This window comes from Mycteria americana, chromosome Z (genome assembly GCF_035582795.1).
Source record: "Mycteria americana isolate JAX WOST 10 ecotype Jacksonville Zoo and Gardens chromosome Z, USCA_MyAme_1.0, whole genome shotgun sequence".
NCBI classification, from domain to species: Eukaryota; Metazoa; Chordata; class Aves; order Ciconiiformes; family Ciconiidae; genus Mycteria; species Mycteria americana.
Genome location: NC_134396.1, coordinates 52,427,166 through 52,443,174, shown reverse-complemented (window position 1 = coordinate 52,443,174; position 16,009 = coordinate 52,427,166). Strand labels below are relative to the sequence as shown.

At 36.5% G+C, this 16,009-nt stretch overlaps 1 protein-coding gene across 1 annotated transcript in view; it reads left to right on the top strand.

Annotated features, from left to right (window-relative positions):
• Positions 1 to 16,009, top strand: part of SLCO4C1 (solute carrier organic anion transporter family member 4C1) — a 32,235-nt gene that overhangs the window by 9,788 nt on the left and 6,438 nt on the right. The window contains exons 3-9 of the mRNA XM_075527462.1: positions 1,863 to 2,057; positions 4,766 to 4,862; positions 5,786 to 5,907; positions 6,796 to 6,911; positions 7,202 to 7,346; positions 9,281 to 9,476; positions 14,242 to 14,395. Coding sequence (XP_075383577.1) covers positions 1,863 to 2,057; positions 4,766 to 4,862; positions 5,786 to 5,907; positions 6,796 to 6,911; positions 7,202 to 7,346; positions 9,281 to 9,476; positions 14,242 to 14,395 — 1,025 coding nt within the window. The remainder of the gene's footprint in view (positions 1 to 1,862; positions 2,058 to 4,765; positions 4,863 to 5,785; positions 5,908 to 6,795; positions 6,912 to 7,201; positions 7,347 to 9,280; positions 9,477 to 14,241; positions 14,396 to 16,009) is intronic.

The window sequence follows — 16,009 nt, the reverse complement described above, 5'->3', positions numbered from 1 at the left end:
GTGGGGACGGAGATTCATGAAGAACCAGTCTGTCAGAGTTCAATTGCCTTTACCATATGTAACCTGCTTATTTCATGAAGCTATTTCTAGATCTCAATTAGGCTACCCTTTTGATATTTAACATTGTTCATGGCATTTTCTTGCTCTGCATTACTTGCTTTCTGATGTGTGTATTTTAACAAGATAGTATTATATGTGTAGTACAATAAAATAACTAGCTAAATGCTGGTTTAGACTTGCCCAATAGGTATTAGAGGCTAACTTATAACTGCAGGTATATTCTATATATGTGCTGTACATGAATATGTGTACGTTAACAAGATATTGTAGGATGTGGTGTCCTTCTATAGTCAGTTTTAGATGCCGTGCATGTAAGTAGTACAAAGTTAACCTGATTTAAGACTTAATTTCCTGCAGGAAAGAAGAATATTGTTAAAGAAAGCAGATTGACGATAAATGGAAAATATACTCTAAAACCTTTACTTTTCAGAGTAGTGATTCATAATAAAATGTTCCCGATGTGCCTTCAGTATAGCATTAAAATGAAGACTGTTCCTAAGTGGAAAGGAGGTAAAATTTTAATGACTCCTTCTCTTGAAGTGAAGTTTTCCCATCACTCTACATTGGCCAGTTTCTGTGCAACAGCACTGAATCACCTATTGTGTGCTGCATGACTCCACCACCACAATGGTGATGTTTCTTCTGGAGAAAGGCCTGATAAACCCATGGATACATTTATGATAGCATCAGTGTAGACAGTTCTCTAAATATCTGCTGTGTGGCAAGCACTTCTTTGTGTTTTATGACTTGTGAGCCTGAAGTGTGGACATACTTGCCCTTTGTTTAAGTAAAAAGTTTTCTCAAATGTAAAAGGACCTGAGAAAAATGATGCAATAGTTTTGTAGCAAAGTATTGAGAATTAATCAGTCTACTCATCTGATCTGAAGGGAGTTTTCATATGTTTGCTCAGTATGGCTTGTTTCTACCAAACTGATGGGTTTATCCTCTTCCTTAGGGTTATATGCTCTTCTGTGGAAAAACCTGGAAAGTATCATGTTCCTCTTTTTGATCTTGTCACTTGGGACTGTGTACTACTAAGAGTGTAATGATAGCAAGAAGAAGAGAAAACATACTCCCTGTCTTCACTTCCTCTTTTCCCTCCTCATAGTGCCAAACATTATAGGAGTAGGCACAACCTTAGGCTGTTCTACCTCTGCTTCCTTCTGTGTGTGTGGACAAGTACAGAGGCTTTACATTAACTTGTCACTCTGGAGATATGGCAGTGTGTGCTCTATGAGAGATAGTGGTGTGGTGTTTTTTGGGGGGAAACACTTCTCAAAACAGTGTATGAGAAGGGATGATTATCTTTGCTTGTGACTTTTGACGACTGCACTTTCTTCTCCATCAGTCCAACTTTCCTCAGGCTGCTCTGTCACTTAAGAATGGAACTTGTTGTTAGTGCTCCTCAGAATCATTATAAGGTACAAGAGCAAAATGAACTGTCTGTTACCTAGGAGTATTCACTAACCTGTTGAATGACTATTTGACAGTTTCTTGCATACATCTGGTCAACAGTGCTTTCAACAGGCCAAAACATTTTAATAAGGCTATTTCATCCATCTTTCCTTCCTGGTAAGGAAACAAAAAACAAACCATGATAGTATTTCTTTTGGGTGATATGGTATCATAGAAGGTTAGGGCACTGTCATATTGGATATATTGGTAGGCCTGAAGGTTAAAATGGGAGCCTGGCGCTAACAGCACTTAATATATAGTTTAGCTTTCAGTACAGGTTTTTCTTCAGTTGGACTGTGATGAGCTGGGTAACAGAATTCTAAAGTCTTGCTGTCTCTGTCTTTCAGACACGTGTCAAATTCCAGGAACAAGCTCTGCTAACTTCACTTGCAGTGCCAGCACAAAGTCTTCACTTCGCAACTATCTGTATATCTTTATCCTGGGACAGCTGCTGCTGGGAGTTGGAGGAACTCCACTATATACTTTGGGGACAGCTTTTATTGATGATAGTGTCCCAAAACACAAGTCTTCCCTTTATATAGGTAACTTATAAACAGTTTTAAAACACTTTGTTTGGATAGATCATAGACTGCAATGCCTTACAAATGCTTTTATGAATTCCTCTAATTAAATCAATCTTGTCATTGTGTACTTATATGCATAAAGCGTTTCTATATCAGTTACTGTGCAAGTTAAGTATTAGTCTGCTGTAAGTGTCAAGTCTTTTCAATAGTTATTTTGCAGAGCATGGTAAGGCTACTTTGTGCACCTCTTCTGCTTTTCATGTCAGTAATTGAAAGTGATTAAGTGGTTAACGTAGCCTGCCTGTTAACAACAGAATAAGTTGTAGCAAAATTACTTTTTACTGTCACAGGTATTGGAAACTAGTGTGTATCAGGTCAGTAGCTGCTCCTTACTGTATCCTTTAACAGTTGTATTTATTTACCTTCTAACAGTAGGCTGTCCCCTCAGTGCAGGGACACTCCTATGCATCATGTGATCAATGCAGTTGTCTAGCCACATACAAATTTGGCACTTAAGGAGGAAATACTGGAAGCATCTTTCCTTAATTGAAAGTAAAAGGATTGCATCGAAACATGGAGCATGTGTTTGTCTTACTGTGTGGCTGTTTGAAAGCTAAGGAATACTAATTCTTAGCAATGGTTTTTAATCTTTCCAGTCGGCATTCTCTGGGTTATATGCATTTTTACTGCCAAGTTCATTGCAGTCTAAGTGTGTTTTCTATGGGTATAAAGATATTTGTGTTTTTCCCCATTTTAGGTGTAAGCTGATAAAAGTACATTAGCTATACTGGTAACTCTCAGGAGGAATTCAAAGCATCTTAGATTCTTGGACTGGTTTCGAGACAAAATCAATATTTTAGGGGCCAAAATTGAAATAATCATCTATTTGTATACAATTCTTGCTTAATTGTTCCAAGCAAGCCACTTCATTTGATGCCAACAAACAGAACAATTGCACATGTTAAATCTTAAATAACAAAGACAGCTTTTATTTTTGCTGTTTCTTTATGCTGAGAGAAGATTACACTCTTTTTCTGAGGGCAGTGAAATAAATAGAGGAGAATTAGGGCTGTCGGCATGATTAGGGGATCAAGAAGTGGCCTGAAAACTCAGGAGAATGGTGCCAGCATTCATACTTAAAATAACAGACCAGTACAATAAATTAATCAGTGTGCGATCTTCAGACAACTGCTGAGTTCAGAAGTACAGTGTATTCTGCCTAATATAACAAAACTAGAATGCAAGTGAACAGACAGGTAGCTACATTAAGTGTTAATTCTTTTTCTTGCTTTTATGCAATGTATTGAGCATTTGAAATATATTGTGTTGCTTAACCTAATGCAAGACTTGTACAAGGCAGCAAAAAAAAAAATTCTAAAACTTTCTGGTAGTGTCTGCAAATAGCTGCTAGCATCTTCGACTATAAGCTTGCAACTCATAAGCTGGCAGTTTCTTTCTCTTCCGAAACTGGGTGTGTTTTCATGAGGACTGTTCTCTTGAATTGAACTGAGGCATCTACATCTAAAGCCAATGAGAAGTTAAACAATTCCAAATAGTAAACTGAATGGTCTGTAGGAGGAAACAGGCACCTTGTAAGCTAGATTTGAAGTTCTGTAGGATGAATGTGGACTTAACTCAGATCCTTTAAGTGTGTCATTATTTCTAAAACACAGGAAAACCTGTGATATGTCAACTCAATATTTATTTTGACTTAGTGATACTTGAGTGTCCCCTTCTGTGTCTCTTCCCCCTCTTGCACCCCTCCCAACCCTTGTGCATGTGCCTCCTGCCTCCCCGCCCCCCCCCCCCTCGCTTCCTTCTTACTGTCTAAAGAGTGAAATAATACTAAATACTCAGGATCCAGGCACTTTGGAAACAAATGAGAAATCCAAATTCTTCAACCTAGGGAGAAGCATAGAGTATCAGCAGTAAGGATCCATGTCTAAGCAATTATTTAGACAGATCTAGTTGCTGTTAGTTGCAAGCCTTTATCTGCAGAGACAGTGCTGCTGCCAGCAGTGCTAAAGTGCCACAGAAATCTGGCTGATAGGCCAGATAGACTATTGTGACATCAAGAAAATCTTGTCCCAAGGCCAAAAAAAATGTATAGACCTAAGAGTGCTCTTCAGTAGGATATGGTTGCACCTGCAACTTTAGGGTTTTTTTAGAACTGTCAGGAGCCCTGGCTTTGTATTTTAAAGCTCGTTTCAATAAATGGATGTGCATATGATTTGAGTTCTTGATGAACTCAAGTGGCAGACATTACTCCAGGCAAAAGTGTTAATGAAACCCTGCCTTCTGGTCTTGGCAGATCTAAAAACCACCTTAAGACTCAAAATAAAAATATAAATATGAAGATTCTTAAAGATTGTGGGCATGTACTATTAACAACAGATGCTTGTTAAGTGAGAGGAGCTCAGAAACTTTTTTACAAGCTAGCTTGTGATTGTAGGCACAAGATGTGCAAAAGGTGATCTAATAATGCCTAAAGGTGCTGTCAGTGAAGTGTCTTGCTGAACCTCCGAGTTGCAGCTTCTAATGAGAGCTGCACATTTTCTTGTTGAGGGACAAGTAAAAATTTTGTCTTCTACATGCTATAGTCAAAGTAATGACAGTGAAAGAACAGGCTGAATTACAGAAACCATTTGGTCTGAAGTTGATTTAGGATCTTTTTTAAAAGAAAGCTTTAAAAATGTATGGTGAACTTGATGTATTTTCTCTTCTAGGAATTGGCTATGCCATGTCACTGCTGGGTCCTGCTATTGGCTATGTCTTAGGAGGGCAGCTACTTAATATTTATATTGATATCCAGATCCCAGAAAGGCAAGATGCAACTTAGTCTTTTGCTTTCTATTTTCTTTTCTTAATAATTCTTATTAATCTTCAAATTTCTCCATGTGAGGAGGAGAAGTTGTGAGGAGTATTTTTGTTTGGAAAATACTGTGTTTTTCAAGAGCTTCTTTAACTTGGTAACAAGTTGCATTCATAAGGGCTTCTAGCAAGTGAGTTACTTCCCACAGTGAGCAGTCACTCCATTGTGCGTGAAAGTTTCTCTGTAGTGCAAATACTAGTTCTAGCTTTTTGAAATATTAGCTATTTTAAAGGTGATTAACCAAAAATGCTTTGTCTTTTGCTTAGTTGCTCATTTAGGTTGCAACTATTGATTCCTTGTGCAAAAAGTTTCCCGGAGGTGGGATGTGAGGGGTAGGATGCTGCTACTTACCTCCTGGGGAGAAGCTTGCTAGAAAATCTACCAGTTGAATAATAGTCCAGTATTCAAAAAATAATGTTATAAATTGTACTACTGTCCAAACCAACAACTTCATTTACACTTTTATTTCCTGTGTTTTAGGGACTTTGGATCAATGTAATGACATTCTGAACTTCTGTATTGGCTTTCACATAACTCATTGACTATGAAGATTCTTTTTAAAAAGAGCTTTTTCAGTATCTTAATGCTACAGGATCTTGAAATCAGGGTCAAATAGTGGCCTTTAAATCAGAATGAATTTGACTAATGAGTTGAAAGCTATATTTGATAGAATGCCATATTATTATAATAGAGCTGATGAATGTGCTTTAAGCAAGCAAAGAATAAATTTAATACATGTAGAAAACAAGAAAATTACAATATTCAAAGGCTTTCTGTTAAATCAGTATTAAAAAAAATCCAGCTCACTGACATCTGAAATTGTTGGTTTGAATTCATGAATGGTAAACCTGCTTTTTCCAAATTATTTTTCCAGTACAAAGATGGACCAAGATGACCCACGTTGGCTTGGAGCATGGTGGATAGCATTTCTTGCGTGCTTTTTTGCAATTTGGCTTCTTATAATACCTTTTTCATGCTTTCCAAAACACCTACCGGGTAAATGTTTAACAATAATGGGCTACTTTGGAAGAGATATTTGTTTATACTTGTGGGTTATAGACTGCTGGACTGAGTGATTGATTCGTGTTTAATTCTGTTTCTCAGTTAACTGTCTCTAGCTAAAACCTGATGATAAATACCTTGTTTCCAATATGCAGCCTTTAAAACAAGGCGAATGGGCTAGAGGGAGGATCTTGTATATGTAATGATGTATGGTAGGACTGGAAACAGGTAGAGCATGGAAGCTGATGGTTAAAGTTTGGAAGACGATTGCAGCTAAGCACCCAGGACTTTATTTAAAGCTGCTACCAAGAATCGTAAGGAAATTCCATTGACTTAAATCATGCATTGTTGTCTTTGACTCTATTCCACCCAAAACAATAAGGCAATAATAAAGCATGAATCAAAGTATCCCAGAGCAGTCTTCTAAAGAATAATTTCAATAGAGTTTCTGTTCAGGCAGATATTATCTAGGAGTCCCTTGGAAGAGCATCTAAAGGAACTTACTATCCTTATCTGGAAAGAGAAATGATGGAGGAAAAGAAATAACGAAGCAGGGAACTGGGGAGAATGTGAGGACAATTAAAAAAAAAAATTGAATGGGCTTCAGAATAGTCTGAAATTCTTAGGATATCCCTGATAATATCTTCTTACTGTCAAGGCCTTCCAATAGAAGCATGATGCTTTCAGCCAAATTCTTCTTTCTGCAGCAATACATTATTGATCTTTTTATGGATCTGTACTAATAAAATATTAAAGAAGACTTAGTGTCTGAGCTAGTTTTCCCAAGGGAAGGAAACACTTATTTTGATGCTTTTTCTGACTTTAAGTCTAAGAACACAGGTATTCAATGTTTTCATTGTCAATAAATATGCCCATTTGTAGGAACAGCAAAAATACAGGCTGAAAAAATCTCTGAAACCCATAATGATGGAAGTGAGGTGCTTGTTGAGACCAAGAATATTGGAAAAAGTTTTAAAGACTTCCCTGTGGCTCTCCTGGTAAGGAAATCTTGAATTTACTAAAACTGATATATTCTGAGAAATGAAATTCTTTTTCAGGTAATACATAAGTGTTTAGATTGCTTCTTTATCATGTTGTGATAGGAAACTCTCCAGTGCTACTGATAATTTAACGCATCTTCATTTTGTTGGTGCTTAAGACTGTTAAAGCAAGAAAAGCATATTTGTGAAGTTCCACATGAGAGTATCTGCCTTAAAACATAGTGACTTCTAGTTTACATGGTACTACAATGAAATTTTCTGAGTGTTATATTAATTTCCGCCCATAGATACTGTTGAAGAATCCAGTGCTTATGAGTCTAATAATAGCCAGTTCTTCAGAAGCTTTAGTTGCCACTGGCTTTGCTACATTTCTACCAAAGTTTATAGAAAATCAGTTTGGAAAGACGTCAAGTTTTTCAGCAACTCTTGGAGGTAATGTGGCTTTTCATTTTTAAATCTTAAAGGTATTGTGCTGAACACACCTAACATTATAGGTGGAAGCTTATATAGTCATCTTGTGTTTGTCTGAGGTATTTGTGAATATACTTGTATGAAATGCAGTTTTCTGCAGGAACAGTATTTTTTTATATTATTCTTGCCTGCCCTATGAAAACCCTGGTACTTAATTTATCAAGGGTGCAAAGCTACTCATTGTCTGTAAGTTCAGAAGACCTGATACTTGTATTCAAAGTAGAATGAGAATTTTGTGTGCTGCTGAAACTGTAACTTATTCCCTTCTTATTCTTGCTGAAAAAAATGAAAAGTATTCCTCATTTAAAATCAGCTGAAGGAGCATTAAGCCTTAGTACTTACTAAGGGAAGCAAGATGAAGGACAGCTGGAAAAAGCAGTGCTTACTGCAAGTAAGGGGGTGACTCGACCTTTCCCTTATTCAGTTCCACTTTAATGTTACAGTGAGATAGCTTACAATAAAATGACTAATCAGGATATATTATAAAACTATTGTGTAACTCCTTCTATAGTTGGCTTACTGTCACTTATTCCTACTATCTGATATGTAGAAGTAACAGGTAGAACAGGGGAAGGCTATGAAAAGCTGAGTTTTGGAGAAACAAATAGAAAAATCTGATGGAAGAGCTGCACTAGGTAGGGTCACATGTTTAACTCTGACACAGTCACTTCTGCAGAACAGCAACCAGATCAAGGCAGGTAGGCCAACAGATGCTTGCAATATGGCAGACTTAATATTTCTGGAGCATGTCTTGCTATATTGCTTCAGCTGCAATATAAACATATGCTAGTTGAAGTGCTCTTTCTCCAAAAGAAATATGTTTGGGAGAGACTTTCTAAATGACTTCCTCCCCTGGATAATACTAGATAGTACTATCACTATTCAGACATTATCGCTTCAAAACAAAGTATCTGCGAGTTTTATACAGAAATACATTGGAATACATGCTCAATTGTTAAACAGTAATCAGCAGTGAAGTGGAAAACTGAATATTTTTTTTGTCTATAGACCTTGTCTGGATTTCTTTTTAATTTGAGTTGAAAATATTGATAGTGTTAATCAAATGTACAGCTTTAAAGAAATGCCTACACTAATGTTGAAAGCTAGCTGTACCTAACTAATGCTGAGCTAGCTAGTCTGTCACCAATGACCATGTTAACTATTTAAACTACCTTTGACTATGGGTGTCTGCAGCCTGTGCAGTTCTGCCACTGTACCTGAACTGTCTCTAAAATTAGCTGTCTCAGGTCAGTGCAAGTTACACACAGTTCTGTGTTGTATTGTAGATTAGCCATATAAGAATACTCAGTATTCTTATCTGGAGTCCTGATAGTGCAAAGAGGATAAATCATTATGGACTATATGGACTATGACAGCAAAACTTACCCACTGATCTAGACTTTTTAAAATCTTTCTGTAGATGCCTTATTATATCTTTTGCTGTCTCTTTTATAATAGTGATTGTTCTCTTATTAAAAAGTTTGTAAGACAACACAAATGTATAACAAAGAACATAGATGTGAAAAAAACACTGAAGCGGTGAAACAGCATTTTCTGTTTTCATGAAGCAGCCTACTGGTGTTCAGAGATTCCTGCCCAGTATGTAGCACTCTTAAGTAACCTAGTTTTGCTGTGTTGAACTTGGGTTTTGGACAACTATAAATTACACTGTCAAGTTGAACTTCTGGAAAGGCTAAAGTTAATGTAAGGGTAGAATAAATTACTCATGCTGACGGATTCTGGTAGGATGGTTTGAAAATGACATCACATGGACTGCATCTTAAGATACAGGTAACTGTTGTGATTTTTTTCTTAACATAAAATTGCACTCTAAATTGCTTCACTAATTATGTCTTGCGTTTTTGTGTAATTGCTGGTGTCTCGTTTTCCTCTAGGGCTTGTATTAATTCCAGCAGCAGCACTAGGCCAAATCATAAGTGGCATCTTGGTTTCCAAGTGCAAAATGGATTGCAAAAGCATAATCAAGTTCATGATAAGCACTTGTTCAGTGGCCCTACTATTAAACACAGTGTTTTTATTTGCTAAATGTGGGAATGAACCTTTCGCAGGTGTCTCTGAAACATATAATGGGTAAATATATTTTAATGCACTCTTGGGTTTGGTGTTAATGTTTAAAATAAGCTACCTCACAGAATACAAAACCTTTAAAAATGTCATATTTTGCCTTGATGTATGAAACTGAAATGTTTTCTGGAACTCTAAAACCTTGTTCTTGGAATCTTTATGTAATAGACAATTAAGAAAATGCTGCAAAATGTTCTGAGCAGACTGGTCCTGCTTGACAAAAAAATCACAGCTTTTGTAACCATTCTAGCTGTAGTAGCCATGGTATTGACTACAGCTAACTTTGTATCTCTGTAGAAGTAGCATGTGACTTGTATCTTGTTTTATTAACCAACTCTTGACAATCTGGGCAGTTTGTTCCTGGAAGGAGTCTGCCATGTGCAACAATTTCATGAGAGCGCACTGAGGTGCACTGCAACTTAAACTGATTGCAAATTTTTCCCTAGAAAAACAAAGACATTCTTGTAGCATCAGATTCTAGCACATCTAGCCTCCATTTACGAAGGAGGCTTTCTTTTTTCCTGGTAAAATGGCTGATAGAAGTAGAAATTTAATGCAAGAAGAGCATAGCTCAGTGACTCAAGTTGAAGAATAAAATGGGTGGAGTAACACAGTTAACTGAAACATAATTCAAAATCTTTTTGGCTAACAAGTATAGGAAAGACTTCTCTAAACAATGTATACTTTTCTCTTTCTTAAACAACACAATTCTCATTCCTAATGATAATGCAGTCTATCACTCATTTCTAGATATTTGTAGTAATTGTAATAAAAATCTAGGATGAATGTTTTTCTCATTGCTGTGAACAAAGCTTACTCTGGAAACCAGTATGGCAGTGGGGAAAAAAGAAAAGTCATAGGTAAAAATGAAGCAAGAGTAAAAATAAATACTGCAATGATAAGTATTCTTTAGAGAATGTATTTCTAGGTCCACTTTAAAACTTCAACATTGAATGTATGTGATCAAATCACCAGCATAGGTGATTTATATGTTGTATAAAATGCCCAATCATGCCTTATTAAGGAATTGACTGTAAGATTAAAATATTTCCATTCTCATAGTTTTAAATAGTACATACTTCTGTAGCATGAGCAGTGTTTAAAAGCAGAAGGAAGGCAGCTAGCTGTGCCAAAACTCTGCTCTCAAGTGGTTGTTTACTCTGTTAGAATTGACAGAGCCAGAGGCAACTCCAGCTGTTTGAGGGTCTGCCAAAGAGCCAGATGCTGTTGTGCAAAATAACTCCAGTAGGCTGGTAGCTAGGGGCTGCTAGCTGCTGTTTTTGGAAAAAATCATAAGCATGAGCAGTGTGCTATGCAACTGGGTGAATAACTTATCAATACTTTTTTGTTGTCTTCCCCAAATCCACCATTTTAGAAAAGGGTTAGGTATGGCTCTCTTGTATAAAAGCAGAATCTGTAAGTTATACTTCATTGCATAAAAAGGCATTTGAACCTAAATAGGATGGGGAAGAGGATCTTTGCACTTTACTGACACAATAGCATGAAGCGCACCATGAAAATGCAGAAGATGGTTTGGGGGGAAATTGGTTTTGTAGGCTCTAATGCAAATGCAAGTTGGTAATACTTCTAGGAAAAAATGATAAACATCTCATCAACAGTTAGGCTTATATGGTTTCTTCACTTGATATTTATCATGCTTTTTGACTGACCTAAAATGAACATATAACGTATAGAAGAACGCAGGAAAATCACTTCTTACTCATGGAGGCAACTAAGTGCGCAAATATCACAGAGTAAGAAGGCTACTAATTTTCCTAGATCCATTAAGGGAACCATTGACATAAACATAACTGACAAATATTACAAAATTTTCCCCAAAATGCAAAGAGTGACATGAAAGACTAACCAGGTATTTTTCAGATTTGTCATTTAGGTAAATGTGAAAACAGTAAACTAGATAACCTTAGGTTAACAGGACAGAAATTCAGAGGTCTTGGAGGCAGTAGTGGTTGAAGGTAGTCGGGCTTCCAGTTCTCTAACAGAGTAGAAATTCAATGCCACAATACCTTAACCATTCATTTGTATTTCCTTTTCCAAATGGCATACAAAATGGATAAACCAAATTTCATACACTAGTGACTGGAAAAAAAAAAATCCTTAATGCCCAAGTTACCACTCATTCTGATTCCATCTTTACAACTTGCTGTATCAATTGACAGTGTAGTCAAAGGCCAGTGTTGACATTTGACACTTAAAACATGGCACTGCTTCAGTGTCTGAAAAAATGCTAGCTGTAAGATTATTGTAGACACTTCAGAACTGTGAAAACTAGGATGCAGACTTTGGTTGTGGAAAGTTTATAGTTACATATTGACCAAAAGAATCAGTATGTAGCAATTGAATTCTGAAGAGGTTGTATAGAAAATAGTATGTGAAGCTATCTGTATTTCTATACCAGGTCCTATGATAATGAGCAGCTGAACTGATTTTCATCCTCAGTTAAATGCAGTTAACTTGTATTTAATAATTTTGTGTAACTTCAGCAGTTATGTAGTTTAACTGTTGCTGAAGACCTCTTATCGACAGCAATTTGGAGTTAACCAATCCTGAAATAACTATCTCCACTCAGTATCCATTATAAAAAATGGTTCAGTTTTATCTAATTCAGTGTTACATGTTGGACTATAGTTTGTTGGACATGTGATCTGCATCAGAATAGTGAGTGGCACTAATATAGTGTTATTTTTTTCCATGAAGGAGCAAGCAACTGAAATATGTAGTAGTAGCTTTAAAGAATCTATAAGCTTGTGGAAGAATAGCCAAGTGTCCAACTCCTGCTTATGCTACTGAACAAATGCTTCTGAAAGAATAAATTGTGAGAGTGCTCTGAGAGTTGACTTGGAAGCTGATGTAGATTCATTTTTTTGCGGAGGTGTTGAAGAAATTCATGGCAAGCATTTTCTTTCTATTAAAAAATAGTTTGGGGGTGGGGAAAGCTTTTGTAAGTTTAATACCAGAACCACATGAGTACAGGATGACTTTTGAGTTCATATGTTAAAGAACAAAATATATTGTTTGTAGTAACTGTGTTTATTATTAAATTAGGCTATAAGCAGAACTAACATGGTTTACTTTGTCTAGTAAACACCTCAAAGAATTGTTTTTGCCAAACTCTTTTTCCCAGTATTTCCTTGAAAACTTGAAGAAACAGAAATGCAGTGACTATTTCTGTAGTTCTGTTCATTCCTGCAAGTCTTTGGGACTCCTTGTTTTGTTTTGCTGTGAAAAAATATCCAACCTATAGAGCTTTTAAAGACCATTTAATGGCCTTATCTACTAGGCTTCTTTAGAAAAGTGATGTTAAAACAAGAAGTTCCATTTCATAAGAACCTATGTACTAAACTGTATTTCTTCTGGATTTTAATATTTCTCTGGCCATGCATAACTAAAGTTCAGCCCCTCTTTGTAGGTCAGGGAACAGAGACATTGTCTGCACATGCAAACAGGACAAATGTTGCCATTGAATTGATTAAATACTTCTAGGCTTGACATGCCTCATAGGCTAACAAGGCACTGTATGAACAAACCTGTGATGAGTGAATTTGCTTATGGTGCACTGTAGTGCTTTAAGCTAGAGCAAACTAACTTTGATTCTTCTATGTATGATGAACTAATGTTAACAGGGTTCAACAATATTACAACCAAATATAGGTAGTTATGATGTCCCTAATACTCCATGTGCACTTTGAATTCTATGTAAGTAATCAGCTTAATTCCTAGATGAGTTATTTCTCCTCTTAGTATTTGTGACCATCTTAAATTCTCTTGAAGAAATCTACCTTTTAGGTAATGAATCTGGAACTTTCAGTGTACAGTACAATATTTAAACTACTGGCAGTGTCAATACCCTGGTTTCAGCTGACTGAACTTAAGCTGTGAAGCTTCTTTACGCATTACATGCACTACTATTAGAAAATCAAAGGGTGTTTTTATTCTCTTCAGTTATATCTTAAGGTCTCCCCACATCCCAAACTGATTTTTCATACTAACAATATAGTGTTACATTGTTACTAACATACTAACAATATAGTCTCATAGTGTGACTACTTCAGAATCAACCATACCTGTGGTGTGTACTAGAAGTAAATACCTAAATTGAGAGTAGTTATAGTAAGCAAGACTAAAATTTAACTCTGTTCTTCATTAGTTCCCTAAACAGCCAGAGAAAATCTCTAAGGTCCTTTTGGGTGTGATAAGGCTTTGTTTGTATGTCATGGCACTCTGCATTTAGCATGTGCAGTTGCCTTGGTGCTGGAACAATCTAGATGTCTCCATAACTGTGTTAAAAATAGTAAAAATGCAGTGGGTTTGCAACTGGACTTGAATACAAAACAGAAAAAAAACTCACAATATGATCAGTAGAATAAACAACACCAAACACTGCAATCTTGTTGCATTTTTTCTTAAATTTGTAAATTGAACAAATGCAAGTGTGTAAGTGTGTGGAAGAAGAGATAAGACAAGAATTGGGCGGGGACACAGAATTTTGTTGCCTCTTTTGTGAATGGAAATTGGAGGAATAATCTATGGAAGTAATAATAGCACAAAAATAACTAGGTACAGAATAAATAGGAATTCCCTCTAGAGTTGTAACTACTAGGAACACGGCTTATTTTTAAACAATTAAGTGAATAAATCACCTGAATTAAGTATTTTGGGATTTATTATCCTATAAATACTGCATTACTTATTTACATATCTGCTGTTTTTAAATTACATTATTAAAAGCCTTTTAACTTTTACCTTTCAGAACAGGCATGCTATATAACTTAACAGCACCATGCAACGCTAACTGCAGATGTTTGCGCTCTATGTACTACCCAGTTTGTGGCAGAGATGAAGTCCAGTACTTTTCTCCCTGTTTTGCAGGATGTGCATCACATCTTTTTAACAACGGGAAAAAGGTACTTCATGCTACAAAGACAGCTGACATAGTCTGTTCTGGTTTCCTGCAAAATGCATTCTATATCAAAAACATTCTTCCCTTAGTATAACAGGAAATTGTGGAATTTCTGAATCTAAGTGGTAGTTACTACAGGAAAAATTGGTGTGGCTTGGAAATGCATGTCTAATTAGGATAAATGTTGGTATGTGTCAGTCAATACTCTCTGACTAGGTGCTTTTAGATATTCCACTTGTAGAGGGTGTAATATTTAATATCAGATTTTCTTATTTGATGGCAGTTGATGTTACACAGGACTTCTGATTTAGCAGAGTGATACAAAATATACTGAAAACACAATACAAATTTAAGTTATGCTTAGCAAAATAAAGCAATTGCAATACACAGGTCAGTCACAATACGAGAGTGATTCCCATTTCTGGTCTCTATAATATGATCACCATCATGATGCTGGGCCTCCCCAGTTGTTGGGAAGGCCTATCTGGGTTGAAGCCAGCTCAAGCCCATTGCTCTCTTTGAAATTCTTCTCCTAGTTGTCTAGCTTTTTATACTCTGGGCTGAGCAACACTCCCCCCGTGCTGGTCTGGCTAACTTAAGGACACTTTCATGCTCTCTTAATGAACTTGGGGAGAAACATTTATACCACTGGTTGATCCACTCAACTGACATAGCTGTTTCTTTTCTGCATAGCTTTCTTTGCAACAGCTGTGGTCACTCACAGCCTGCATTTTTCCGTGAGCTTCATGGGCACATCACCCTTTCCCATCTCCTCTGAGCCTTCTTCCATTGTAGGGGTTTATAGGTCAGTCACAGCATGTTTTTCACTTGTGCAGTGTCATGTTGCAAATGTTATTTCTACTAGACTTTCTAATGCTGAAAATACATTAAATCTGAATGTACTTTAAATAGAATTGACAATCAGAAAAGTAGATATCAGCAACTGCCTTGACATTAAACTGCAGTTCTTATCTAGATCTTAAGCATAATGCAATGTTTATTGTATGCATGGAAACCTGCTTCTGTGAATTTCCAAACCTTGAATGTCAGTTCCTGCTGATATAGGAGTGGTAAGCCATGAAAGTGTCTGGTTGTTATTGAGCCTTCCCAGAACTGAGAGGCTTTCTGTGCTTGTCTCTAGTAGTACAACAAACTCTTGAACAGGGGTGTGGGAGGAGTGTGGGAAGATCCTAAAGGTAAGTAAACTGAACCAGGGGATGCATATGGGGACTTTATATATCAGAAAGACAATGGTAAATGAGGGGAGGTGTTATCTAGAAGAAAATATAAGAGACAGACTACTTGCTGTGGAAAATTCACACTTCACTGATATATATATTTTTTAAACAAACTTGAGTGGATTTAAATAAAGAGTACAAAACTATTCTATTTGTTCACCTGCTTACAAAAGCAGTCCAACATTGCTTCTATTCTTTCCGGCTTGAGAGTAGAGCTTATGTCTCTTCCTGTCAAGTGCAGTGTAAAAACCAGCCTGTTTATAGCCAAGACTGTCAAGCTAGGTGATCTGGGACTTGCCAACATCTCTGAAGAATGTTTGTGGCTTCCAGTCTGTTCTGCTACTGTTGTAACTGGATATGTATTACCTAAGCTTGAAGAG